We start from the raw sequence: 25,948 nt of genomic DNA on the forward strand, positions 1-25,948 counted from the left end.
CCCCATAAAGTATTTAAAAACAAGATATTTTCTTTTAAAATGTACTTTATTTATGAAATATGTGTTACATTTTTACAAATCAAAAAGTTTTTTCTTTTCTTTGTTTTTCTTTTGCGTATTTAAAACAAAATATTTTATTGGCGGAAAGATATGACAGACTTTCACAAACATGTGTTTGCATATAAAACTCCTTACACAGATTGCTACGAATATTGGGTTTGTTCGGTTGTGGTACCCACTTTGCCTGGGTACCGATATATACGATTCGTCGGTGGTTGACTGCGACTTGGAATTCCCCAAAGAGAAGCCAACCAGCAAGGAATCTCTGCCATAAATCCAGAGACCTGGTCAAGGTTTTCTTGATGAAAAAATACCCATCCAGGCCTGGCTATCAAAGTTTGTGGCGGCAGCTCTTCTCCAACTCTCTTAACATGTAACTTTACGTCTGAACACAAATTACAAAAAAGAGCAGAAACGGATATGCTAAGACATAAACTTACAAACTAAGGGAAGGGGGGTCTGTTTTTGTCGTATTACATAATTGAGCAGCGGGATCGGGTGTCGGCTGCGGCGGCGGCCTCACCGGCGATCTCCACAACGGGGGGAATGTTCTCCCCATCGCTGGACTTCTCATCGACATCCTGGCCCTCGGCGGCATCCTTCTCGGCGGGAATTTCCTTGATGGGCGAGCCGCCCTTCTTCGGCGTCTCCAGACCGGCCTCCTGGCCCACGGTCACATCCTCGGTGGGCTGCTCCTCCTCCACCTCGATTTCCTCTGGCACGCTGCTCGAAGATGTGTGTGCCTGCTGCTCCTCCACGCCGGAGTTGTTGAGCTCCTCGCGCAGACGAGATGGCGAACTGATGGTGGCCTTGGAGAAGCGCGAGCGCAGCAAACTAAAGGGCGAGGCCAGGTTCAGGCTGAACAGGTCGAAGCGGGCGCGCTTAGGCGGCGACATTTCCACGTCCTGGCCGAGATCATTGGTCGACTGCGAGGCCGAAAGTGGCGGGGGAGTGCGTTCGCGTTTGCGACCGCGGCCAAAGAACGAGAACGAAAATGACGAGCTGTTGGGAATCTCCGAACCCACAGTGGCATTCATGCTGGCATTGGTGCAGCTCGAGGTGTCCAAATCGCTGTTGCCGCACCTGTAGGTGCCCACTTTCGAGGGCGTCAGCGAGTCGATGGGTCGTATACTGCGCCTGCCGCTGATCTGGGCAAAGGTGCGGGCCGGAGTTCCTGCCGGCGAACCGGAGGGCTGGGCAGCCAGCTCCACCTCGGTGCTCTGCTTGCTGCTGCTGCGGAAGCCGAAGAGATTGCGTCCCGGCGTAGATGTGGCCGTCGGCACGGCATTCAAGTTGCCATGGACACTGCGTATGGGTGAGGCGTCCACTTGGAGCGGTTCCATGTCCACATCCTCCTGTGGAGTCAAAGAGCCAACAGATGCTTCGGTTGGCTTCTTTTGGGCCGGCGAAGCGGAGATCGGCTTGCTGATGGGAGACTTTTGTTGGCTGCCCGACTTGCGAGCGGATTTGCGATCCTTTGTGGGAGTGCTAAGATCGGGAATGACCTCAACCACGTCCTCGATGGGTACGGCAGCTGGTTGAGAAGCGGGTGTGGTGCTTTCGGCGGCAGCTTCCTTTTTGGTCTCCTCTTGGACTTCCTTCTTTTCGGGGGCAACTTGTTTGTCCTCCTTTTCAGGGACAACTTCCTTGTTTTCAGCTACAACCTCTTTAACCTTCTTGTCGGCTACCTCCTGGTCTTTCTTTTCTACGACCACCACCTCCTTGTCCTTCTTCTCGGCATCCACCTCCTTTTCCTTCTTTTCCACCGGCTTTTCTTTAGTTTTATGTTCCTTCTGGTCCTTGCCGGTGGAGCTACCATTTTGAGACTTATCCTTGCCGTTGGTCGACTTGCTGACGCCGTTCTGGCTGGATCCGCTGGACGAGGTGGACGAGGTGCGCTGTTGGCTAGTCTTTTTCACTGGCAACAGTGACTCTGTGATCTTCTTTTGGTTGCCATTCTGGGGGCTATTCGAGCGGCCATTGCTGCCGGATGATTGCTGCAGGCGGGACACGCTGGTGCCGCCGCTCAGCGAGAGCGGTAGACGACGTCCCGAGCCAGTGGCTCCGGAACCACCACCTCCTCCTCCAGCTGTGTTGCTAGCCATTTTGCTTAACATTGGTTGGGTTTCCTTCGACGACGTGTTGCACGATCTCTGCAAGGGACACAAACAAGGGGAATGATTTATTAGCTGATTGCACACACTGCTTGCACTTGAAGTGCAGTGAAAATGAAAACGAATTCTAAACACAGATTGATTTGCGGTTTGTTTACACCACATTCCACTCGAAAAACCGGCTCGGAAATCAATACCCCCACCCACTTACCACAGTTTTGCTGTTCAGCATGAGAATTTTTTAATCACAGTAAGTCACCGAGTTTTTTCTCTATGCTAGGCTGATAATCTGGGCGACGCTTGGCGTTTTATCTTTCGGATTTGCTAGCACGTCCTCACGGTTTCGAGACTGAAGCTTAACTTGAGAGGATCTCTAGCCTGCACCGTCTTAAGTAGCTGGCCAAAGGACGAGGATCAGTGCAGGTACTTGATCGGCTGAGGGAAAATGGGAGGGAAAATCTACCTGCTGAGACACAGCTGCCGTTTATGATGGCCATATGTGCAGAGATTAGGATGCGTTAATTACCGGGAATGGGCAATCATCACCCGGGGAAATATGCTAATTTACAACTCAAAATGTCTAAATTCCGTAAAATACTCGTTAAAATATTCCGTTTTGCATTTCGGGGTGGGTATTTTCGTTTTTCACTCCTCGCTGCCTATAATTTCCCTTTCTGCCTGGCTGATTTTCGCTCCCCCCAATATTTTTAACTGGCTTCCGTTCTATTAAATGCATTCGAAACAAAGTGAGACACAAACTTACAAATACAGCACAACACGCAAAGCTGAAGCAAATAAACAAGGTTTTTGTTTCCTATTTTTTTTGTCTTAGCTTGCCTTGCAAGTGAAATAATTCTAAAGGGTAAGAATGGCAGAACTGATGAAATAGTACAAAAACAAAGACGGCGAAAAATGCCAAGAGAGGGAAAATTTCTTGTCATAGGCCGACCTACACTGCACAGACAGCTCGATGCCAGATAAATGCGAAATCGAAAATGAGGATAGACCGAATTTTTAAACTCTCTTTCAAGGAAATTGAAAAGAAAATTCTTTGATTACAGAATATTAATTTCAAAACATTTTTAAAAAGTTAATTCCTTGGTATATATTTTGTAAATGTATGTAGCTCAAAAACTAAACGAAAAAATGTTATAAAAAAAAATGTAGGATGAAAAAAAAATCGAAACCCTTTAAAAAAAAAACCTTGAACAGAAATAATTTAAAAATAATGGATGACAATTTTATATTTGGCTATTTGATAGTACATTTTAAGGTTTAATTTAAAAAATGTTAAAGAATAGTTGGGCTATACCCTTTGTGAGGGTATCAAAACTAGTTGCACCCAGGTGCATTTATTTGGTGGGCGCAATGGGAAAGGCAAGGGGACGCCGTTTAGAAAGAAATTGCATTGCATTGCAGTTTTCTTTTAGAAAGTGGAAATGCGAGTGCTGAAAATCGCGGACAACGAACGATGCTGCGAAAAATAAAAAATAATGCATAAAATTGCAACGAAAGACTGCAAAAACTAGCGTTTGTGTGGGTTTGGGCTGTATGTATGTTTGTGTGCATGTATTTTTAGCCAAGCCCTCTTTGATGGGGGAATCGTTATTCATTATTGTAATGCCCTTTTCGCCGTTTGTTTTGATATTCGTTTCGCGGAGTTGATTAAACTCGGCAACAAGACGAGCATAAATGCCTGTTTATATGGTCGAGTGGTTGATGGAGGTTCTGCTCCAAGTTAATCAATTTCAACGAGTGGCGATCGGATCAGCAAAAAACATAAACACACGAAGGAATAAAAAAGCAAAAACACACACACATGTGCAGACTGCCTGTCTGTGTGGGTAAAAAGGCGGCCCACAATGCGCGCCAAAATATTAGACACGATAAAAGAAAGCAATGGAGCAATATTACAACAAATGATTTTTTGACAACTCTTTTCTAACTTTATAAAAATTGTATAACTGTCAACTTTAAAAACATGACCGCCAATTTTTAAAAGACACTAATATAAATATTATCATTACTCTTATGAAGGAAAATATTTTTTTATATCTTCTTATTTGTTGGATATACAAATTTTATGGAAATCTTCAAAATATATATTTGTTTTATATAAACAAATATATGCAGTGTCAACGTTGTCCACTATTCTTTGCCACCACTGTACCAGGCAATTGTCGGAGGCTCAGATACCGCGTTCGTTTTTTAAAATGGCGGCGCGACAGCCTCAATTGGCGATAAAGCATTTGGTAAAGAAAAAGTACGGAACTCGTGGACCAGAGGGGTATAAAACATCCTTTGTGGGGAGATTACAATGCAATTTCTGCAATTTGCATCCTTATATTTCGCACACTTTTCGCAATTTCGAAACTATTTTCCTTTGTACGCGCAAAAATTTATGTACCCCTAGCTTCACAATCCTACCGCAACAAAAAGGATGCGCGGCTAGTCCTGGCACACGCCACACATTTAAACAATTTTAGCAATTAATATTAACGTAGGCACACCCACCTTTTGTTTTTAACTTTTATCAGCACAGGAATTACTTTTACAGCAGCACTACGACAAACAAGTTGAATCCAAAACCGACGCCGACACAAAAACAAATTAAAGCAACGCCAGTACGCCTTAGAGGTGGAAATATCGATGTTTTAAAATTTTCTACATCGATGTTTTTTTGCCACGTGCGATACCATCGTCTTAGCGGAGACACCCTCCTGGCTTACCCGAGACACCTTCCTCACGTCCATCCCTGGCAACACGGTATTTCTGGCGCCCACAGTCACACCGAATCCTACGACTAAATAAACTTTTAAGCAGTAAAATCAATGAAATAAGTGAAAAACCGGCGTGAGTACCTACTGATAAATCGATTTGTGGCCCCCTTGACCAAGAGGCGCCCCAATTTCGCGTTAACAATGCTTACTTAACTGAATTTTCCACAAAACATGACGCATCTGCGGCTCCATGACTACGCCTTTCCATTTGTGCCGGATCCACACGCACACACTCACACCGACGCCAACACGAACACGCCACACGCAGAGTGCGAATAAACGGAGAAACAGAAATAAACGCAGAGCAGCACAACATGGCAAATCTCCTGGAGAACCAACTGTTCACGGCGGCCAAGACGATCGAGCAGCAGCTGGACCAACAGCTGGACCGCCTGGACAACCTCGACTCGGATGACCTGAAGGCTTTGAGGGAGCAGCGCCTTCGCGAGATGAAGGACCTGAACAACAAGAAGCAGGAGTGGCTCAGAAACGTAGGTGGTGCTTTATAAGGTGGTCTTAACTACCTAAATCTTGTTATTTGAGCAACTTCAGGATGTTTCTTTAAATGCTGTCATAGCCAAATGGTTATCAAGATAGGAATTTTACGTTAAATATTCATGTTTTTCCGCTGATATCCTTAAAATATTATAGAAAGTTTTATAAATTACCATACAACCAAACTAAAATTTACAATCAATCAATATTACCATATATTGTATAAGTCCAATAAGACTTTTTTGCGGTTGTTATTTGATAATAATTGATAGATTGTAAATTTTAGTTTGGTTGTATGGTAAGTTATAAAATATTTAATTTTTTAATTTATATATGGTAATATTTTGTATAGTCCAATAAGACTATTTTGCGGTTGTAAAATGATAATAATTGTATGAAAGTTTCGTAAAAACTTACAGAATAACTTCCAACATTTTGAAATTTGTAGATTTAAACCACTAAAACGGAAACCATTAACTTGAATCCCTCTCTATTTCAGGGCCACGGCACCTACACCGAGCTGGCCGACGAAAAGGAGTTCTTTGAGATGTCCAAAAAGTCGCCGAATATTGTGTGCCACTTTTACCGCGACAGCACCGAGCGCTGCAAGATCGTGGACATGCATCTGAAAATCCTGGCCGCCAAGCACGTGGAGGCCAAGTTCTGCAAGGTGAACGCCGAAAAGACCCCCTTCCTCACCCAGCGGCTGCGCATCAAGGTGATACCCACCATTGCCCTGGTGAAGGACAGCAAGACCAAGGACTTTATTGTCGGATTCACCGATCTGGGCAACTGCGACGACTTCGCCACGGAGATGCTCGAGTGGCGCATTGCCCACTCGGGAGCCATCGACTACAAGGGCGATCTGATGCAGCCGCCAGATGTGAAGCGCAAGCCATTCATCAACCGCCCACAGAAGACAATACGCGGCGGCTACGACTCGGATGACTCCGATATCGATCTGGATGACTAACTACGGGCAGGCCGGCCCACACTGTCGATTCCCCCAGCTCCAGTTCCAGCTCCAGCTCCAGTCCCACACTCCCACACAAAAAACACTCAAAAGCGATGGAGAAACGAAAACAGACTCACAGTAATCAAAACCTAGCACATGGATCTAAACCAATTAGGCGTACTTTAGCGTTATTTATTTAATTATACGATTCCGATCACTCTGCTACGGTCCCCATCGCCACATAGTATAAGTGGCTAATTCGGTTGCCTTTTCCCCCGATTATGTGCTTTAATATCTATCAGTTCAATCAGCCGCCTCGAAGGCTGAGCCACTCTAGCGAGCTTAAGCGTACTCAAAATTTGATCTTTATGGTATTTTGTAATTCCAAATCAATGTGCACCCTTCAAATATATATATGTTTAGTTGAACATAGTTTTACAAATCGCGTTTATGTAAAACGAGAAAGAAACAATGAAACACAGCATAAAAGACAAGCAACAAAACATCTGGCATATATATTTCTAACAGTTCGAAGAAAGGTGTACTGCATTTCCTACTGTAGAGGTAACTAACACTTTCATATGTACAAGTTTTTATATTTATTTTTGTAATTCTACAAAGCATCAAAGGAAATCAACTATTAAATTGCATGTTCGAAACAAAGCAAACGTACTTAATTGCAACTGTCTTGGTAATTGGTTATGAAGATAAATGGGTTTCACAGGGGTTTCTATTTCAGATAGTATTCTGGCTAAACCTGCTAATTTGCATCTTAATAAATGTCAGAAATTGTCATACTTTTTTCTCGAGCATGGGATATTTTAATGATTTTAAATGTTATTAAAGTGTTAGAATTTATAGAGCCGCGGTTTTCAGTTAATTTGATGAAAACGTGTTAATTAAATTGAATATGTTTTCTGGAGAATACTGCTTAAAATATATCAAAATTATATTTTTGCCGCGACACAAGATTCTATGATAATGAGCACAAATGGATATGAGATTTTTTAAAGGTTTTGAAATATTTAAAATTTAATTTATTTTTTCATTTTAACACTACCGTAAACGTTTTAATTAAATTGAGTAGGTTTCCATATATCACATATCTTTAACTCCACACAAGATTAAATGATATAAGGTTCCATTCTAGTGCTGGCATTTCCCTTAACAGCTGATCGTGAGATTAGGAAATTCCTCCCCTAAAATAGCTGTCGCACATAACAAGGGTTGGCATCCCTGCTAAATGCGAATAACGGAATGGCCGCCAATGTTGAAAAGGGACGCCGTCGTCTGAAGCGATTTACCTGGAACCTGAAACTGAAATGACGCCGTAATCCCGGGCAATTACAGCTTGCTCGCCATAAAATAAGGGACCAGGCTAACGCCAAAATCGGGACAGAAAGTTTTACCTGTCAGGTGCATAAAACCCTGGCTAGGGACTCCAAACCCAGCATTTGGATTGTGAAACTCGAGGAACGACGAAGCAACTAACGAAATGGTTCTGGCTCCCGAAGTTCGAAGTATTGTGAGGGCGCTGAAGGGATCGAATAGCTGCGAGGAGATAGCCCAGATCCTGGAGTGCGACTTGGAGAGCGTGGTCAGCTGCATCCGGGAGTGTGAGCTGCTCGAGGGCAAGACGGCCACGCTGCGATTGCCGCAGAGACCGAAGCCAGCGGCCACAGCGCCCGTGGTTTCCCAGGAGGAGGAGAAGCGACGCGAGGTGGGCAGACCCAAGGTCCTGGAGAACCGGCAGCTCGTCGAGCGGATGCTGGCCGATCATCCGTACTACACGTCCATCGATGTCCAGCGGGAACTGGCCCTGCACGGCATAGAGGTCAGTCGCAGGACCTTGCAGCGCAGGATCAGCGAGATACGCTCCAAGATTGGCCAGCAACCCAGTGGATCCTCATCAAACCAGCTGGGCGATAAGGAGAAGAGGAGGAGGTTGGCCTGGGCCACCGCTCACCAGGATTGGACAGTGCGCGACTGGCGCAACATCTTCAACATGGACGATCTTAAGTTCGACGACGAATCGTCGCCGCCCAAGGAGATCTTCCTGGACACCCTAATGGGTCCCGAGGGCTCCGTGTGCAGTGACCTCAATCTGCTCGAGCAACTGATGGCCATCATCCAGCCACGGATCCAGAATCAGGCCCCCAAGAATGTCAGCGAGTTCCGGGCCGTCCTGTACGACGTTTGGCACACCGACCAGGACATGGTGGACAAGATCGAGATGCTCTACGAATCGATGACGTGGCGCGTTTCGGCGGTCCTCCGCAACGGCGGGGATCAGACCGAATTCTGCTAGCCTAGCTATAGATTTAAGTCGTACGCCGATTTTTGAATGTTGAATTAAAAATGTCATCATTCACTATCATCAATGTTGGATTACTTTATTAAGTTTTTAGTGGCCATATAATGTACATGGTACACTCAGATAGGTTACCAAGCCTAAAAATAATTTCCGAACAATTTTCAAATCGTTTTAAGTTAAATTCTTATATATAAAGTGTACAATAAAAACAATATTCACGTAATAATTAATGGGAAAATAATATTTTATTTATAAATTATATTTTAACCAAAAACTTTAACAAGAACAAAATATTTCAATACTTAAGTAGCTTGATTTTCAATAGTTTGGATTTTGAGTGTTTTAGAACTCTTCGAGCATGACCATAAATAGTGTATTAAAACAGCCATGGCGTAGACTACTCCAATTACTATAAAACAGATGGCGTAGACAGTAAACTGCTGAAAAGCATCCAGATTTAGATTTGCCTTTTCCGAGACAACGACAAGGGTCAGGATGCATTGCAGGATGAGAGCAATAAACGAGTTGAAGCCGAAAACCAAGGCGAAGCTATCCTCCAACAAGCTGCTGGCCAATTCAGAACTGAAATATATTAGAGGATTTTACTAATGTATTTAGGGAACGCAAATTAGGATCCTTTACGTAGCCACCGTTATGGTAAAGGCGAATAATCCTCCGTAAACCGCATAACCAAGGTATGACAGGTATATACTACCGGTCCAGCAACAAAGGAGCATGCAACCACCCTCAAGGATCGAAAGTAGAGCCATCGAGAGCAGGCTGCTCCTGGTGCTCAAACGGCCAGCATGGAAGTATCCGGCGAGTAGGGCGCAGATGGCACTCAGAAGAGTGAAGGCAACGTCCACAGCTCCGTTCCAAATAATCTGTAAGGGGACAAGTAAAGATAATGAATATATAAGTCGTAACAAGCCCGATTGGACAACTATATCCAATAGCTCCCATAGGAATAATCGGAAAAATAATGGAACAAAAATTATAGCTTTTATTTTTTATGTGTTTTTGAATTTCGAATTACATTTGAAAAATATCCGGACGGAAAATTAATAGGATAATAATAGAAAAATAAATTATAGCTTCTTTGGCTTTTTCTTTGTATTGTCCTCTGTTTTACGATATGACTATGTTTTAATATTTCCGAATTTAATTTAACAAAAATCGGTAATCGGAAAGAAAAAATAATGTAAAAATAAGACAAAATTTAACACTTTTGCGTTTTGTAAAATAATAGGTTCTATTGAAAAAGGATATTTTATTTATAATGAACTGAAGCGAAAAATTAATTAATTGATTTATTCACTGAAAAATGAAAAACTGATTCATCACTTCCCTTTCCATTATCATGCCAATTTACTCACGGTTGGTTCATTTTCGAAGGACTTCCAGACCACCTGGATATAGGTGGAGATTTGCAGGAAACCTGCCAGGCTTAGGGCATTCCATAAGCTCCATTGCTGCACAATGGGATTGGTATAGGCACTACGGAAATGCGACCAGAGGAGTTTCCCGGCTGAGATCTTCTTACTTGGATTGGGCATTGTCTTCGGTTCCGTCTCCTTGGGATCCGTTTCCTCCGATCCCTTCTCTAGGCCTCCACCATCCGACTGGCTAGCCTCTTGTATGGCTTCGGTTCGATTGTGGAAGTACAAACTTTTTTCCACCTTCGGCAAGCCGCAGGCCCAAAGCAGCGCCGCAACTTGAGCTGTGGGAAAATGGGTGTCTTAATTGAGTGGCTATACAATCACTTAGTTAACTGGGGAACCCACTGCTGGCGGAGATGTAAAGCAGTTGCTTGTAGCTCATCCACTGCATTCCGATCACCAGTTGGGCTAAAATTCCGGCCACCAGTTTGCCGATAAACATGCCTGCCCGGGCATGCGAGGTCACCCGGGGATAATACTGTTTGTCCACTTTGGCGTAGATGTACGTGTAGTAGGCCACCTCGGCGGCCTGGTAGAACCCATAGAAAGCCTCTATCGTCATCAGGCCGCTCAGCGAAGTTGTCCAGATCAGAGATCCCCAAACGATAATTCCCGTAATTGCATTCGCGATAATCACGGGCTTGTATCTGCAGCACAAACAGCGGGTTAATAATGGTCAATAAAGATAGCTTAGGGTCTAGTATTTACCTAAGCAAGTCCGTTATAAGGAAGACGAAGATTAGGAGTGCCAGGAAGGAGTACGTTCCCACGGGAAATACCGATCGGTTCAGCTCGTCCTGGGTGACGTGGTACCACTCGCCCATCAGGATCTCAGTGTGGTAGGGCTCCGAGGGTTTCAGTTCCCGCAGGAACCCGAACATGCAGAGCATAAACGATATCTTCAGCCAAGACTCCATCCCTTCACGGCTGTCGGCTTAAATCTAATCGCGATACTTACGCGAACCAACGATCGCACCGGCTATACGAATGTCTGGCAGCTTGGAGCTTCGACCAGCTATTATAATAATTGCACATTCTTCCGAAGGGGTGAGCAGGCTAGTCCCGAGTATAGAGATTTACCTTCGACGCTTGTAATCAGCGCAGGCCCATTCGCGATTTACGATCCAAGTGCTCTCCGATTTTGAGCAGTTAGCGGAGCGACGAGGTGCTGGGAAGTCCGGGAAGTTTCCGCTTACATAGAGCATGGTCACGATCTTGATTGACTTGCTCTCTACCCATGCAGTTCCCACTCCAAGTTGGCCATACAAATTATCAGCTAATTAGCCTATTAACGTGCCCCGGCACTTAAATGGATCTTGCAGTTAAATTCTCAGAGAGTCTTAAAGACTCGATTTGTTTATTCATGATTGTGTAATATAATAATGATAAGTTAATAATCAGCGGTAGCCTGTTTATAAATGGAAAAGAAACCTTTCCGGGTATACTATCAACATATCATTAAAAAAATAGCAATTTTTTTGTAAAATATATGTAAATATTTGTAAACGTGCTTCACAATATGAGCACTTAAATGTTTTCAAACACCTGAAGTACATTTTCGTTAAACTGCCATCAGTTATCAGCTTTCCTCATCCATCTAGCTACCATATAAATTACCCGTAATTAAGTGCGATAATCGCGACAAGGTCTATTAGTGAAACGCAGAGTGATTCTAAAAAAGCTTGATGTTTTTATTTCGACACACTTGAGACTGATTGTGCACGCTATTAATGGAAATCTGCACTAAATACTTGGAAATCGGCCAACAGACTGCAGATAACTAGGTGACCTAACTATTCTGGGAATATAATCAGCCATCGCGGGAATACCATCTAATCGTATTTCATCCATAGGAACATGTCTTTCTCTTAAGCAACCAAGTTGTGCTGGCCAACAGGCGAATTTAAGTACTTCCTAAATGCTTCGGAAATCAATCCAGAGAATTTTCCAGCTTTTCGCTCTCGGTGTCGCGGAACATGAGGCACTCAACCAGCACGGATATTAGATATAGCACGCCCACGGCTATAAAGTAAAACGCATAAGCCGTGTACTGACCCACAGCGTCGAGCTCAAAGCCCGTTTCCGTGACAAAGATCATGGTTAAGAGCGATTGGAAAACGAGGGCCACAAATGTGTTGACGCCAAAGACCAAGCCGAAGCTTTCCTCCTGCAGATTCCTGGCCACCTCCGCACTGCAAATCATAGAACGAAAGTAAGGAATATGCTGCACTCTTGAAAATCAAGCTAATCACCTGGCCACCGTGATGGTGAAGCCGTAGAGAGCGCCGAACAGCACGAATCCCGCATAGGACCAGTAGATGTCCTTCGTCCAGCAGCAGATCAGCACACAGCCGCCCTCCACGGCGGACAAAATGGCCAGGATTACGAGAGATGTTCGTGGCCTCAGACGTCCAGTGTGCAGATAACCGGCAGCCAGGGCAGCTAAAGCAGCCAAGGCCGTCAGGACAGCGTCCACGGCTCCGTTCCAGGCGATCTGCGGCTCCGGTTCGATCACCTTCCACAGAACCTGCACGTAGTAGGTGACCTGAAGGTAACCAGTCAGTCCGATGGCGTACAGCAGACTCCATTGGATGACGCGCGAATTGGTGTAGGCGTTGCAAAAGTGAAGCCACAGAAGACCCAGTGCATGAGGTTGCTTCTGGGGGCTCTCCTGAGACACCTCCACCTCCAGGTTGTCTGCTCCGGGCAACTGCGTCTGCGGATCGCCTTCAGGCAACGGCTCTCGATGGAAGTAAAGGCTCTTGTCCACGCTGGGGAGGCCAAAGGCCCAAATCATGGCAATTATTTGAGCTGTAAGTTAAAAATAAATGAAAATTATTGAACACATAAAAACCTATGCTTCAAAATACTAACTGGCCAGCGTTATATAGTTGAGCTCCTTGTAGTTCATCAGCTCCAGGTTGATCATCAGTTGCGAGGTGACCCCGGAGACCAGTTTGCCTGCAAACATGGCCGCTCGGGTGTGTGAGGTTACTCTAGGATAGTACTTCTTGTCCACTTTTGCGTAGATATACGTGTAGTAGGCCACCTCGGCGGCCATATAAGTGCCGTAGAAGAACTCTAGGATCTGCAGGGACAGCAGACTGGTGGTCCAGATGAGCATGCTCCATATTATCACTCCGGTGGCTCCAACAGTGATGATGAGAGGCTTGTATCTGTTAAATAAGATGTTTAGTTTAAATTAAATTTCAGTTTCGCTTAAACCGTTCTTATAAATTTTTTGATTGCACACATCTAAATTCCATTTTGCTGACTCAAATAACATTTTTGGCGAGCAAAGTCCGAAATTTGACTTTGTAGTGAGTCAAATTACTGAACAATATTATTATTTAATTTTTTTTAAGAAATGCTTTAAGGGGTTAAAGGTGATTTAACCAAGTAAAATCTTGAAAGAATAGGTAATTTTATGTAGGTTTAAAAAAAAATTATAGAACATGCTGAACTTTAAGGTTTTTTGTAAAGAAAAATATAATATTTTCCGAATTTATTTTATACCCCAAAAAACATATACTTTATAATATGAAATGGAAACTAATCGAAAACACATTAACACCATCATGATATATAATTACCTGAGAAAATCTGTTATTAGAAAAACAAAGACCAACTGCACCAAGTAGGAATAGGTGCCCACTGGATAGACATCGTGGGTTAGCTGGAATCGAAATTGAATTATAAATAATACTGGAGAATTTCACATTGTGCTCACCTGAGTTTCTGTGATATTCCGCCAGGGACCCAGCAGATACTCCGTGACGTAAGGTTCCGAGGGACGTATCTCGCGGATGAAGCCAAAGACGCACAGCAGGCAGGAAATCTTTAACCACTCCTGCATCTTCGTAATTGAGTAACGGCCACTGACGTAATGTCAAACGTAACGTGATGTAACGCCACGAGATCTCACGCAGAGCTCTCGAATCGGATGCCGTTAGCTGGGTTTCTGCATCTGGACAGGCGGACAGGTGAAGCTCAATATATTGCCTAGATTCACGGGCAATCTGGGCTATCAGACCATGGTCGTCGACGTGCCCTCAATCTAATCTTGGTCTCGGCGGATCCCAAGTTATCACTACGAAGTGCCCGGGCTGTATTTACACAGAAATCGCTCTTAGATAATTGCGAATTTATAATGCGGTCTATGACACTAGCACTTTTATTTTCAAAGTCAAATACAAACAAATCAAGGTGAATAGGGTAGGTCTATTGGTTCTCCAGACACCCTACACACGTGAGCACTCAAAACCGAATGATCAGCATTTCCAGTCACTTCGCTGTTATCGATTTGTCGCCAGCACAACACTTTGGGCTTAATGAACATTGAATTTTACCTAATACGGCAGCGGCCATTAAAATCAATTGACTTCCGAGCCATAAATAAATTCGATTTCATTCTGTTGCCGGCCGTTACGTCAAGGCAACAACAACTGCGACGCAGCATCTGTTCGCAAAAAAAAAACACAAATGGTTGGCAACGCGGCACAGCTGTTCTCTGCTTACCTGTTATGCATTACAGCTATGTTCACAACAATAGTGGCGAAATGAAAATAATTTGTACAAACATCTAAATATTAGTTTAAAGAAATAATTAAGAATATGTTTTATTTTAAGAAACATAAACTTAATTAAAAATATTTTTATATAATAGTGAAAATGCGTATTCTGTAATCGTAATATACCCTTTAACCCCACGATGAGGCATATATACAACACGTTATTGTAAAAAACACACGTTTATTTAGCGCGCTCAGTTTAAAATTAGTAATGTGTTGAATGTGGTACAGAGTATTCGGTATTCGGTTTTGTATGAATTAACAAACAAATTTTGAGGCAAAACATTAGCTATTTACACAAACAGAGGGGCACACGTAGAATTTTTGGGGGTCGATTGACTGACTACGAGCTAAAATTGGCCACACTTGCGGAAAGTTAGAAAGTACACGTAGAAAAATTCTTAACAGCAACGAGACATTGAGGTTGGGCTTTTCCGCTTATCCGCTTTTCCGTAGACGGTTGATGGTTAGCCTTGGGAACGGAATGGGTTTCTTTCGCCGCGCTTTCCTTACTGCTGGGCAATGGGCGCGGCGGTGGGCGTGGCCACGGGCGGCGAGGAGGTGGCGGGATCTGCTGTCACGAACTCAATGGAGGCGGAATTGATGCAGTAGCGCTTGCGGGTCGGTTTCGGACCATCCTCGAAGACGTGGCCCATGTGGGCGTTGCAGCGGGCGCAGCGGACCTCGGTGCGTATACGTTCTGGATGTGCGATTAGTAGTAAAATATTGCCCCCTATTTAGTTTGTATTTTGCCATTTTGTGGGATTAATTGGATACGTTTTGGTTGTTTTTTTTTTGTTTGTAGCGCATTTGTTTGACATTTTTTTTTACAATATTTTCAATTTTTTTCGGATCGTTTTGCAAGGTTAATTCAAAGTTTTCGTTGTAAACAAATTAACAGAAATAGAAAATTGATTGCAAAATGGGTGATGAATGAAAAGCAGAGAGAGAAAAACAGAGACAGATCGAAGAAATAACGGCAAATAAATGGAAGTGCAAATCAGAGAGCGAAGAACAGGGCGAAGGAGGAGGTGCAGCGGAGAGAACGATAAATAACAATGGACGGCGGCAGTCGAGAAGTATGTAATGAATCACATTAATTGGGTGAAAATAAATGACGAATAAGAAATAAATATGGATTTCCGAGTGATTTGGCGTACATATTATTTTGGTTAATTAAGCGTTTAATGTGTCGTGTTTTTGGGTGTTACAATTTCAGCAATGAGTTGGTAAGTGTTGTGTTTTTTGTTAGCAAAACAAACCCCCAAATAACGTTTACAGGCGTTGTACATTTAGTTTTTTTTTGTTTTGGAAGCCAGTTAAAAAAAGAGAAATAGAAAATATACGAAAATACACATTATTCGGTTTGCTTAATACACTCTAAAAAGTTTATGGATATAATGTTGGTTACAGTATTCGAGTTATGTTATTCAAAAAATCATTGAGCATGAGTAAGAAGCAACAAAATAAAAAGTAAAAACGAAATCATAAAAATAACCAAATTACAGCACCAGCAAATAAAATACATATGCGGAAATATTTAAAAATAAAGCACTACACACATACAGACATACACATAATGGCCCTGGCCCCAAAAATAATGCCAACCAACCTTGGATAATGATCGAAATGGGAATGTGAAAAAGCTCTTATGTTTTCATTTGTGGATTTAAAATCAAAGGAAGGGTGAAAAATGGCATTTAACCGAAAAACAGATAGATAAATCATATAAAAAGAAACCCTAGTCTGATCCTTAATACCTTATTTGTAGCCTTGCACAAACATAGTTTCTTGTTAAACATTTAAACTCCTACGAAATATGTTAAGTTTTTGTAACGTACAATAATTCCTAATATTACGATGGGAATGCAAAAGAAATAGATTTTTTTTTTTGGAGAAGTAGACATAAAAATAAAAGCGAAACCAAAGCAAGGAATTATAGATTCCCGCATAAACTTTTATAAAATTCCTAAATTATCCACCATCCAACAGGTTTGAAACCGAAACAGAGTAGACTTAGATGAAAGGGTGAAAGAAAAGATAGGAAAATGGGATCCTGGATCTACAATACTAATCTCTCACTCCTCGTTCCGTAATACATTTCCAAACATCGTTCTCGTGTACAAGCTTCGTTTTTTGTTAAACATTTTTGCATAATAAACTCCTATATAAAATAGCTAAATATCTTTTGGTGAGGCATGAAGCTCCTTAGAGGCCCGTTGAAAGGGGCTACAGAGATCTTCCCGGTCTACGAGGGGCTCCTCCGGATGTAATATTCCTCGTGGCGCGCAGACAGATCGGTCATTATTTCTTGGACGAGGCAGTCGGCGGATCGGCCTTCGATGGCGCCGCACTCTTCACAAAATCGATGGACGCGGAGTTGATGCAGAAGCGGCGATGCTTGGGCGGCGGTCCGTCATCGAAGACGTGGCCCATGTGGGCGGAGCATCGGGAGCAGCGCACCTCGGTGCGCACCATGCCTAGCGTTTTCGAAATGACTACTGTTGGTTTAATCGGTTTAACAGTGATACTCGTAGGTGATATTTTGGGCAGAGTCGAAATGAAATTCGTTTTTTGTTTTGGTGTGTTTTTTGTTTGATTTTTTTTTGTTGTTTAAGAGAAAAAGAAATTTCGAGAAAGTCAGGCGGGATAGAAGAGGGGGATAAGAGAACACAATACTCGGTTAGGAATTAATTTTAGTCGCTTCTTCTCGCTTTGTTGCACATTCAGGTGCTGCAACGGCAGCAGGAACACTCACAAGTCACAATCACCGCCACAAGACTAGACAGTAAAACAACAACGGCAAGGCCAACGGCACAACTACAGTGAACTCTGGTCAATGGAACAGTTAATGGTCGAGTTCGAGTTCAAGTTCAAGATCAACAAACAAACAAAGCCGAAAAATAACATCAAACAAGGCAACACAAACAGCACAGATTAAAAATGAGTTTTTTTTAACAATAACTTTTGCTAATTTTTTACGTTTTTCTACGTTTATAGCCCTTAATTTTTCAATTTTTTTTTATTTTTAAGCCAATCATTTTGAGATCAGTTGATATCATATAAATATTCTTTTCTGTTTCCTAAAACGCATTATTATACAGATCTAGTTCTCTTGCACTTAATTGCATTGTACATACTTTGTAAGGCTTTTATATAAACGTAGTAAATATTTGTTTTTTTTTGTCTAAATACTACTCGTTTAATTTGATGACACCTCTTATTTACACATGATAACTATGCATGTTTTCCTCTAGTCTAGGTTTTATTGTCTCCTAGGCTAAACGAAAAATTCATTCTCAACTTTTGGGTGCGGCAACGAAACAGCAACGGCAACTCAAATAAAAACAGAACTCAAAACGGTTTGCAATAAAAACAGCTAAGAGTGCCGAACAATGTCTAGGCCATCTAGTGGCTAGCTGGCCGGGAAGTGGGCCGCATGGGCGTTACGCACCTGGTATGCTGGCATCGCGGTGCAGGGTGACCTTGCCCTTGTCGAGGACGTCGTTGAAGGCCGGCCATCCGCATCCCGAGTCGTATTTGGTGTCCGAGCTAAACAGATCCTGGTGGCACACGATGCACTGGTACACGCCCTTCTCGTAATGCTTGTTGTAGCAACCTGCGTGGATAGGAAGTAGTTACAAATATGTCATAATCTTCTAACCAAGAAACTAAAATTTGATGACTATATGATAGTAGATGATTATCATATATTATAAATACATTTTTAAATTCCTCGATTGGTTTTGTGTTATAATAATAATATTTTTAATGGGTATGTTTAGACTTGGATGATTTGCCGTTTAGGGATACAATTTGCAATATATTTAGCAGAGGGATGTTAAAATAAGTCAATAACGACTCAATATTTTGAGCTGGAAGGCCCACCTGTGAAGGGGCGCTCGGTGCCCGCCTCCTGGGTAACCTGATACTGCATCGGGGTCAGGCGCTTGCGCAGCTCCTCCTTGTTCACCGTAACCTTCTCGCTCTTGTTGTCCATTGTCGCTTGCCCGGAAAACTTCTTTGCCGGATTGTCGCTGTCTTGACGTGAATCTGAAATCCAATACTTTGGTATTTAGTTTGCGGTCGAGTTATGTGTGCTTTTCTGTTCACCACCAGTTGGGTAATGGTAACTGAGTAATTGCTGTGGGGGAGATTTCTGGTCGCCAAGCTTCTGTAAGATTTCCCTAGGTAATCTCTTAGTTATCAACTAAACCTTGGGTAATCTTAACTTGCTGATTTAAATGCTGCCATCTTTTGGAACAATACCGATAAGAAAAAGGTGCTTGGGACTATCAGCAATGAGTTGCGGAAAACATTTTCTCAAAAACACTAATCATCTTGTTTTGTTAAGCGATTAGAGCCATAAACGAGATGAAAATAACTTGGCTTTATCAAAAAGAGAAACAGAAGCAATTGGACTGGCTCAGTCTGACTTTAAATGCTATATTTTGTCAACTATAAATATATTAAAACTACATTTTAGTAAACAGGTTACGATTGTTTTTTTTCTAAATATTGTTCAACTTTTATAGGATACTACAAAAAAGTCTTCAGTTTTTTTTCGAATATTTTTTAGAAACTTCCAAAAATGGTCTGTAAATTGGTATGTTTGGAATTCCAAAACTTGGAATAATTATATGGTAAAATACCGTATAAGTGTGACTATAAATAGAAGCACGAAAGCTTTTTGAAGATATAATATTATTGTTTAACCAAACTCCAAACTAGAGGGGGTAAAACCCCCTCTAAAAGGTGCATAAAAATCGAAGTTGTGCAGCCGTCGAATTTGTATACAAACATAGTTGCTAATTAACGGAGGTGTAAACAGATTTGTTAAGTGCGGCCATCAAATGGAGTGGAGAAACGCATTGGGCCAAAAATAGTTTTATTTTTTTTTTATGCTGGCAGCCGGCAATTAAAACGAAGTGGCGCCCAAAGCAAACAGACGAGGGAAAAACGAAATGAAAGGAGGCGGCGGAGAAGGAGGGGTAGTCACCTTTTATTTTGGGGTTTTCCGAGTGCAACAATAGAAAAACCAGCCAAGTGTGTCGCGGGCAATTGAAGACAATGAATTAATTTCGAGCAGAGGCTGAAAATAGCGGGGGAAATTGCGTTCATAAAGAATGCAAATGCGAACTAGAAATTGTGTCTAAATTTAGCCAATGGTCAAATCGATGAAAGCAGTGCATTGTATTTGTATAAAAGCGCGACACACCCACAGGTATTTTAGTTTTTCTATTTTTACCTGTCACTCTTACCTGCAAAGTAGCGGTTAATTGCGAAAAATCGAGTGCGCCGCAGTGCGTGGCGAGAAAGTGCAAACATTTTTGGCCAATTTCGGTTGACAACTGCACTTGGCACCGCCTGGTTATTTAATCAACACGAGCGAAATAAGAGGAAAAGCGGTGGAAAGTCAATGTTTTGTCTACTGCGCCCACGCCAACTAATATTTATGCAATGCGCGCTTGCCACTTCCGTCTTTATTTCTTAGTTTTCCGTTCTATTTTCGTTCGCTTTTCTGTTTTTGTGATTTCTGTTACACGGGGAGAAAGCGCATTGGAGAGAAAGTCTCAGCGAATTGAGGAAAATTCGCTCGCAATTCTTCGTCAATGTCACCAGCGAACAAAAAAAAACACTAATTTTCCCACACTAAAATGGTGCGTCCTTGGTTTTTTCCTGCCCGCCCGCCTGGAAAACTGCTCACCTGCTGAATAGCGCCTGAAATGGTGCTGCTTGGCTTCTATTTTTGGCCTTTTGTTTATGAATGCGCCAAGCGAAGCTGACGAAAACAAGCGTGCGTCGCGATGTTACGCAGCGGCGGTGGAAAATTAAAAATGATACAAAAAAGCTGCTTGGAAAACAGCTGCACACGAAAAATCAAACACCTGGCTAGTCGCGTTGCCAATCGCGGCGAAGATGAAAGCTTTGGATTTTTCGGCCACTGCAGTACGGCCTCACTTGGGACCCAGCTGACTCGCCGCATTGCCAACCACTGCAAAGTTCGACGGCCAGTCTGGCAACGCTAGGCACTTTGTTATTTTTTGTGGCTCCATAAAATTGCTTATCAGTATTGAAATTAAAGATAAAAGGGTTAAAAAACTAGAGCACCTTCGGGGAAGCACCAGTTTTGGTCAGCCAACCATTGCCGCCGCCAGTAGGATGTGCTAAACGCCCGAGCGGGCTGCAGAAAAGACCACACGCAAAGAGGGCGTCAACAAAAAGTCGTGGGGGAGGAGACCAGAACAAAAAGACCAGGAAAAGTCATACTCTGCCAAGTACTCGACTGAAAAGCGCTACCGAGGCCATGAGCAACCACAGATACCATCAGGGGGGCAATTACATGCACCCCCGCATTTCCTCCTACCCGCACCACTTTAGCTACGTCTCCAGCTGCGTCAAGTACATGATCTTCCTGCTGAACTTCCTCTTCTGGCTCTTTGGTGGCCTGCTCCTGGCCATCGGCGTCTACGCCTTCATGGACAAACTGAAGGATGGCAATGGCTGGCTGCGGCTGGACACCGTCTACGATGTGATCTTCAACATCTCGCTGGTCATGATCATAGCCGGGGTCATCGTCTTCACGGTCAGCTTCGCCGGCTGCCTGGGCGCCCTGCGCGAGAACACCTGGCTGCTGAAGCTCTACTCCATGTGCCTGCTCCTCTTCTTCATCCTCGAGATGACGCTAGCCATCATCTGCTTCGTGTTCCCGCAGTACATGAACTCGTTCCTCGAGTACCAGTTCACCGACAAGATCATCCACTCGTACCGCGACGACTCCGACCTGCAGAACTTCATCGACTTTGCCCAGCAGGAGTTCAAGTGCTGCGGCCTGAGCAACGCCGGCTACCAGGATTGGAGTGAGTAGTAAACTGGCAATTAAGCCTTTCTAAGATATTGACAATAAGAGTTTCTTAGAGCCAGTACTCTTTTGTTTTGTTTATAATTTGTATAGTCTTAAGCAGGGACCGTAAATTATCGCTATTTGAGATTTGTATTTTATTTTATTTTTTTTTTTTTAAACGTCAAATATAACGTTCTTTTTACTCTTGTTCACAAAGTATTATCATAGTATACCATGAAATTTATGATTTGTTTAATTCAATTCTATGTGAAATAAATTGAATGTTTTTCTAATTCATTTCAAATTAAATGAATGAAACAGTAATTTGTATAAAATTTTTTGAATTTGCCAAATTTGTTTGTGCTTTCTTTTAAGAACAAAAAGTGGAATATTTTTAACAAATCAATGTTAACTGCTCAGAAAATAAAATTCAGGCAAATTTAATCACAAAATGATGGCCCTTTCTTCTTCAAAAGAAATTGTGGTTTGAATTATTTCGGAATGCATGATTCATTCATTCAATTCTATTAAACTAAAAATTCAAATTCATTAAATTCTATTAAACTCAAAATTCAAATTAATTCTTTCATATTAGGGGCTGTCCATATATTACGTAATCACGTTTTTGCTGATTTTTGACCCCCTCCCCCCCTTGGTGATCAAACGTAATCTTTCAATAAATTCCCCCCCCCCCCCCCCAATGATTACGTAATCCCAAGAATAAAATTTTTTTTTGTTTTAATATGTGGATTCAAACAGAGATGCAACCCAATCTTTAATATTGTTTATAAATGGAGTTTGGTATGACACATTCGGTTCGTATACGCTGAAATTATCTCCAACATACTCTTCGTCAAGCCATTCCAGGTCTTCGCATTCTTCGTGTGATTGAACCACTAAACATTCTCTTTCTCGCCGCCCAGCCACTAAAAAAAATTTTTTCTCTGCTTTCCTATCTAAGTTTGCAGATATATTTAAAGAAAAAAAGTTTTAAAAAAAATTCTTTAAATAAAAAAAAACATATAAAATGATTACGTAATCATTGTGCAAGACCCCCCCCTCCCCATGTAATCAAACATAATAATTTCAATGACCCCCACCCCCCCCCCCTAGGTGATTACGTAATATATGGACAGCCCCTTAAACCAAAAAATTCAAAATAATTCATTAAATCCATTCATGCAGGGCTCTAATGTCAACAAATCTGGAAAGCAAATTAACTGTTGTTTGTTCATGTCTATAAAAGCAAAAAACTAGTTAAATTGTTGATTAAAAAGTGTACAAATCTCAGTAGGCTTTTTAAAATAAAAATCTCAAATAACAATTACTTACGGTCCCTGGTATTAAGCCTTAAACCTTATCATCTAATCTCCCCTTTCACCAACACACAGGCAAGAACGAGTACTTCAACTGCTCCTCGCCGTCGGTGGAGAAGTGCGGCGTGCCCTACAGCTGCTGCATCAATGCCACCGACATCAGTTCCGGCCTGGTGAACATCATGTGTGGATATGGCGTGCAGGAGCACTCGGTGGCCGCCGCCAGCAAGCGCATCTGGACCAGCGGCTGCATCGAGATCGTGCGCGTTTGGGTTGAGCGGAATCTGTATGTGATTGCTGGCGTTGCTCTGGGCATAGCCCTGCTGCAGCTGTTCGTCATCTACCTGGCCAAAACCCTCGAGGGACAGATCGACCTGCAGAAGTCGCGCTGGTCGTGAGTGCAATGCCACCATCCGTATCTTTACGGATATCCGCCCTGCGAGGACGACCCGTACTACAATTCGCGGATGTGAGGGGGACTCTTTTGGTCCTGCCCCTGCTCAAATAGTTTCAAACCGAAGCCCACTCCTAGAATAATCCATAGCTCCCTTTACACCATCTCCTGTGTTTTCGATCGATTCAAGTTCTAATGTCCCAAAAAGAAAAAACAGTCTTACAATCGTATTATACTCGTCTAGGCCTAAGTAACATATTTATACTCGCATGTATTCGTAAATTGCAGCTCTGAATGTTTTTTAACGGCAGCGTAATTCTTAGTCACAAGCAAAGTCGAACAAATCTAACGTTTTACTCGAAAATATATATATGCAATATCGTACCATTTAAAAGACACTTGTATATAAGCTAGCGAGTTCCATAAGAATATGCATTTAAAATGAGATTTATATTTAACGACGAAACCAAAACTGCATGCACGTTTGTTAAACACAACAACATACTAGACTTATTAGCATTTTTAAGTATCTGCGCGCGAGTTTGTCTGCAAACCTTGTTGTAGTGCGTATTCAAATACAGACATTCTAAACGTGTAACCATGACTTTTTATTTGGTTTTAATCTGGTTTTACTTCTAACTTATCGCTCTAATTAGTTTGTCAAAACTTGTTCGGTTCTAACAAACAAATCACGGCTAAGTAGCACAGCAAATGTATTTCAGAGGATGTCCGGTTTTGAGTTTACTTTGGGTCATCAGTTGGCTTTATCAATATTTTCCAAAGTTGCGAAATACTATATATAAACTAGTAGCAATCTCGAACAATTCAAAGTTGTCGAACTTTGAGCCCCATAGCCTCAGTGGGCCAAGGCAGATAAGCAGGCCTAGCAGTTATGCAGGGTAAATATGTACGTAAGACCCCCTGTGAAGATAGTATTACATATACACTGGTGGTTTATTATTCTACGCAATCGCATGCAATTGCCAGCTGTTATAAAAAAGTGAAAATAAAACAATCATCCCGGATTCCACGCTATCTCATCTTTAGTACTTGATAATCGAGCGAATGCTCTCGCCCTTGTGCATCAGGTCAAAGGCCTCGTTGATCTTCGAGAGCGGCAGCTCGTGGGTGATGAACTCGTCCACCAGCAGATCCTTCTTCAGGTAGTCCTCCACCAGTTTGGGCACATCCGAAACGGAGCGCCAGCCACCGAAGGCCGAGCCCTTCCACACGCGACCCACGACCAGCTGGAAGGGTCGTGTGGCGATCTCCTGGCCAGCGCCGGCCACGCCAATCACCACCGAGGTGCCCCAGCCCTTGTGGGTGGCCTCCAAGGCGGAGCGCATGGTGTTCACATTGCCAATGCACTCGAAGGTGTAGTCGAAACCGCCGTCCGTCAGGTCGATCAGATAGTTCTGGATGGCTCCCTTGTCGGCCACGTCCTTGGGGTTGACAAAGTCGGTGAAGCCGAACTTCTTGGCCAGCTCAAACTTGTCGGGATTAATGTCAATGCCGTAGATCTTGCCGGCGCCGGCCTTCTTGCAGCCCAAACCCACGGCGAGGCCGACGGCTCCCAATCCCCAAACAGCGCAGGTACTGCCAGGTTCCACCTGGAAAGAGGGATTAATAACGCAATGATCTGGATGTTTCCTACAGCAAACCCACCTTGGCTGTGTTGAGAGCGGCTCCATAGCCCGTGGAGATGCCGCAGCCCAGCAGGCAGACCTTCTCCAGTGGCGCCTTCTCGTTGATCTTGGTCAGCGAAATGTCGGCCACCACAGTGTATTCAGCGAAAGTGGAGGTGCCCATGAAGTGGAAGAGCTGCTGGCCCTTGCAGCTCAAACGGGAGGTGCCCTCGGGCATGACTCCCGCGCCCTGGGTGAGTCGGATCTTCTGGCAGAGATTCGTCTTGCCGCTCTTGCAGAACTTGCACTCGTTGCACTGCGGGATGTAGAGGGCGATGACATGGTCGCCGGCCTTGAAGTTGGTCACTCCCTCGCCGACGCTCTCCACGATGCCGGCGCCCTCGTGGCCCAGGACCACGGGGAACAGGCCCTCCGGATCGGCGCCGCTCAGGGTGAAGGCATCTGTGTGGCAAACGCCGGTGGCCGTGATCTTGATGCGAACCTTTGGGGGGAATTTTCAATAATTTAGCCTTATCAGCATTATCTGGAGTGGATTTTTCCACCTATGTACACACCTCATGGGCCTTGGGCGGCGCCACCTCGATGTCCTCGATGACCAGCGGCTTCTTGGCCTCCCACGCCACGGCAGCCTTGCATGTGATTACCTGTGTTTGTGGAATTCGATAGCCAGGGAGTGTTTTTGCTAATTAATATTCCCGCTGCTGCTGCACTCACCTTCCCCTCGGTAGCAGACATCTTGGTAGTTTAGTGGAAAGTTTAGCGACTAGATCGAAATGGCGAATGGAGAGCGAATGGCGATAACGAAGGGGAGGCGGGAAAAAGGAAAATCCAGCGGCTGCAGAGTGACCAAACGGCGATCGAGAAAACAACCCAAAAAGCTCATCTGATTGCAGGAACAATATATAACGTTTATGCGGCAATATATCTTAATCGTGTATTTAGAATAAATTGACTTATTTGAAGGATCTTTAAATTTTAGAGGATCAGATTAATCAGAGAAAATTGTAACAAAATTATTAT

General features: G+C 43.2%; 8 protein-coding genes across 12 annotated transcripts; 3 read left to right on the forward strand and 5 right to left on the reverse strand.

The window, feature by feature from the left end:
- Window positions 1-27: 27 nt before the first annotated feature.
- Window positions 28-4,825, reverse strand: kuk (kugelkern). Of its 2 annotated transcripts, none has more exons than XM_017137513.3 (2): window positions 4,689-4,825; window positions 28-2,213 (listed from the first exon to the last, which is right to left on the reverse strand). In XM_017137513.3, exon 2 carries the CDS (start codon window positions 2,175-2,177, stop codon window positions 534-536), a length of 1,644 nt encoding a protein of 547 aa, XP_016993002.2. In that variant the 5' UTR covers window positions 2,178-2,213; window positions 4,689-4,825; the 3' UTR covers window positions 28-533. The 2 variants fall into 2 exon arrangements, with proteins under 2 accessions (XP_016993002.2, XP_044249975.2); XM_044394040.2 differs by lacking the exon at window positions 4,689-4,825 and adding an exon at window positions 2,386-2,528.
- A 48-nt stretch (window positions 4,826-4,873) lies between these two features.
- LOC108054519 (thioredoxin domain-containing protein 9) lies at window positions 4,874-7,081 on the forward strand. The gene is made up of 3 exons (XM_017137515.3): window positions 4,874-5,027; window positions 5,223-5,445; window positions 5,949-7,081. Exons 2-3 carry the CDS (start codon window positions 5,269-5,271, stop codon window positions 6,420-6,422), a joined length of 651 nt encoding a protein of 216 aa, XP_016993004.1. The 5' UTR covers window positions 4,874-5,027; window positions 5,223-5,268; the 3' UTR covers window positions 6,423-7,081.
- A 571-nt stretch (window positions 7,082-7,652) lies between these two features.
- Window positions 7,653-8,902, forward strand: LOC108054512 (uncharacterized). The gene has a single exon (XM_017137502.3). It carries the CDS (start codon window positions 7,900-7,902, stop codon window positions 8,710-8,712), a length of 813 nt encoding a protein of 270 aa, XP_016992991.2. The 5' UTR covers window positions 7,653-7,899; the 3' UTR covers window positions 8,713-8,902.
- Window positions 8,903-8,944: 42 nt separating this feature from the next.
- On the reverse strand, window positions 8,945-11,698 carry LOC108054508 (thiamine transporter 2). The gene is made up of 5 exons (XM_017137498.3): window positions 10,866-11,698; window positions 10,503-10,804; window positions 10,095-10,438; window positions 9,361-9,602; window positions 8,945-9,300 (listed from the first exon to the last, which is right to left on the reverse strand). The coding sequence occupies exons 1-5, from the start codon at window positions 11,072-11,074 to the stop codon at window positions 9,021-9,023; spliced, it is 1,377 nt and encodes a 458-aa protein (XP_016992987.2). The 5' UTR covers window positions 11,075-11,698; the 3' UTR covers window positions 8,945-9,020.
- A 129-nt stretch (window positions 11,699-11,827) lies between these two features.
- LOC108054509 (thiamine transporter 1) lies at window positions 11,828-14,583 on the reverse strand. The gene is made up of 5 exons (XM_017137499.3): window positions 13,888-14,583; window positions 13,751-13,833; window positions 13,032-13,333; window positions 12,410-12,968; window positions 11,828-12,349 (listed from the first exon to the last, which is right to left on the reverse strand). Exons 1-5 carry the CDS (start codon window positions 14,011-14,013, stop codon window positions 12,088-12,090), a joined length of 1,332 nt encoding a protein of 443 aa, XP_016992988.2. The 5' UTR covers window positions 14,014-14,583; the 3' UTR covers window positions 11,828-12,087.
- A 306-nt stretch (window positions 14,584-14,889) lies between these two features.
- SelR (methionine sulfoxide reductase SelR) lies at window positions 14,890-20,622 on the reverse strand. Of its 4 annotated transcripts, none has more exons than XM_017137506.3 (4): window positions 20,436-20,622; window positions 18,617-18,781; window positions 18,183-18,347; window positions 14,890-15,461 (listed from the first exon to the last, which is right to left on the reverse strand). In XM_017137506.3, the coding sequence occupies exons 2-4, from the start codon at window positions 18,726-18,728 to the stop codon at window positions 15,238-15,240; spliced, it is 501 nt and encodes a 166-aa protein (XP_016992995.1). In that variant the 5' UTR covers window positions 18,729-18,781; window positions 20,436-20,622; the 3' UTR covers window positions 14,890-15,237. The 4 variants fall into 4 exon arrangements, with proteins under 4 accessions (XP_016992995.1, XP_016992992.2, XP_016992993.2 ...); XM_017137503.3 differs by lacking the exon at window positions 20,436-20,622 and adding an exon at window positions 19,990-20,333; XM_017137504.3 differs by lacking the exon at window positions 20,436-20,622 and adding an exon at window positions 19,990-20,320 and having other exon boundaries at window positions 14,890-15,428.
- Window positions 20,623-20,725: 103 nt separating this feature from the next.
- On the forward strand, window positions 20,726-23,880 carry Tsp86D (Tetraspanin 86D). Its single transcript, XM_017137501.3, has 2 exons — window positions 20,726-21,588; window positions 22,964-23,880. The coding sequence occupies exons 1-2, from the start codon at window positions 21,036-21,038 to the stop codon at window positions 23,284-23,286; spliced, it is 876 nt and encodes a 291-aa protein (XP_016992990.1). The 5' UTR covers window positions 20,726-21,035; the 3' UTR covers window positions 23,287-23,880.
- A 337-nt stretch (window positions 23,881-24,217) lies between these two features.
- Fdh (alcohol dehydrogenase class-3 Fdh) lies at window positions 24,218-25,797 on the reverse strand. The gene is made up of 4 exons (XM_017137500.3): window positions 25,643-25,797; window positions 25,483-25,572; window positions 24,948-25,409; window positions 24,218-24,892 (listed from the first exon to the last, which is right to left on the reverse strand). The coding sequence occupies exons 1-4, from the start codon at window positions 25,661-25,663 to the stop codon at window positions 24,326-24,328; spliced, it is 1,140 nt and encodes a 379-aa protein (XP_016992989.2). The 5' UTR covers window positions 25,664-25,797; the 3' UTR covers window positions 24,218-24,325.
- Window positions 25,798-25,948: the final 151 nt, after the last annotated feature.

This window comes from Drosophila takahashii, chromosome 3R (assembly GCF_030179915.1).
Source record: "Drosophila takahashii strain IR98-3 E-12201 chromosome 3R, DtakHiC1v2, whole genome shotgun sequence".
Taxonomy (NCBI): domain Eukaryota; kingdom Metazoa; phylum Arthropoda; class Insecta; order Diptera; family Drosophilidae; genus Drosophila; species Drosophila takahashii.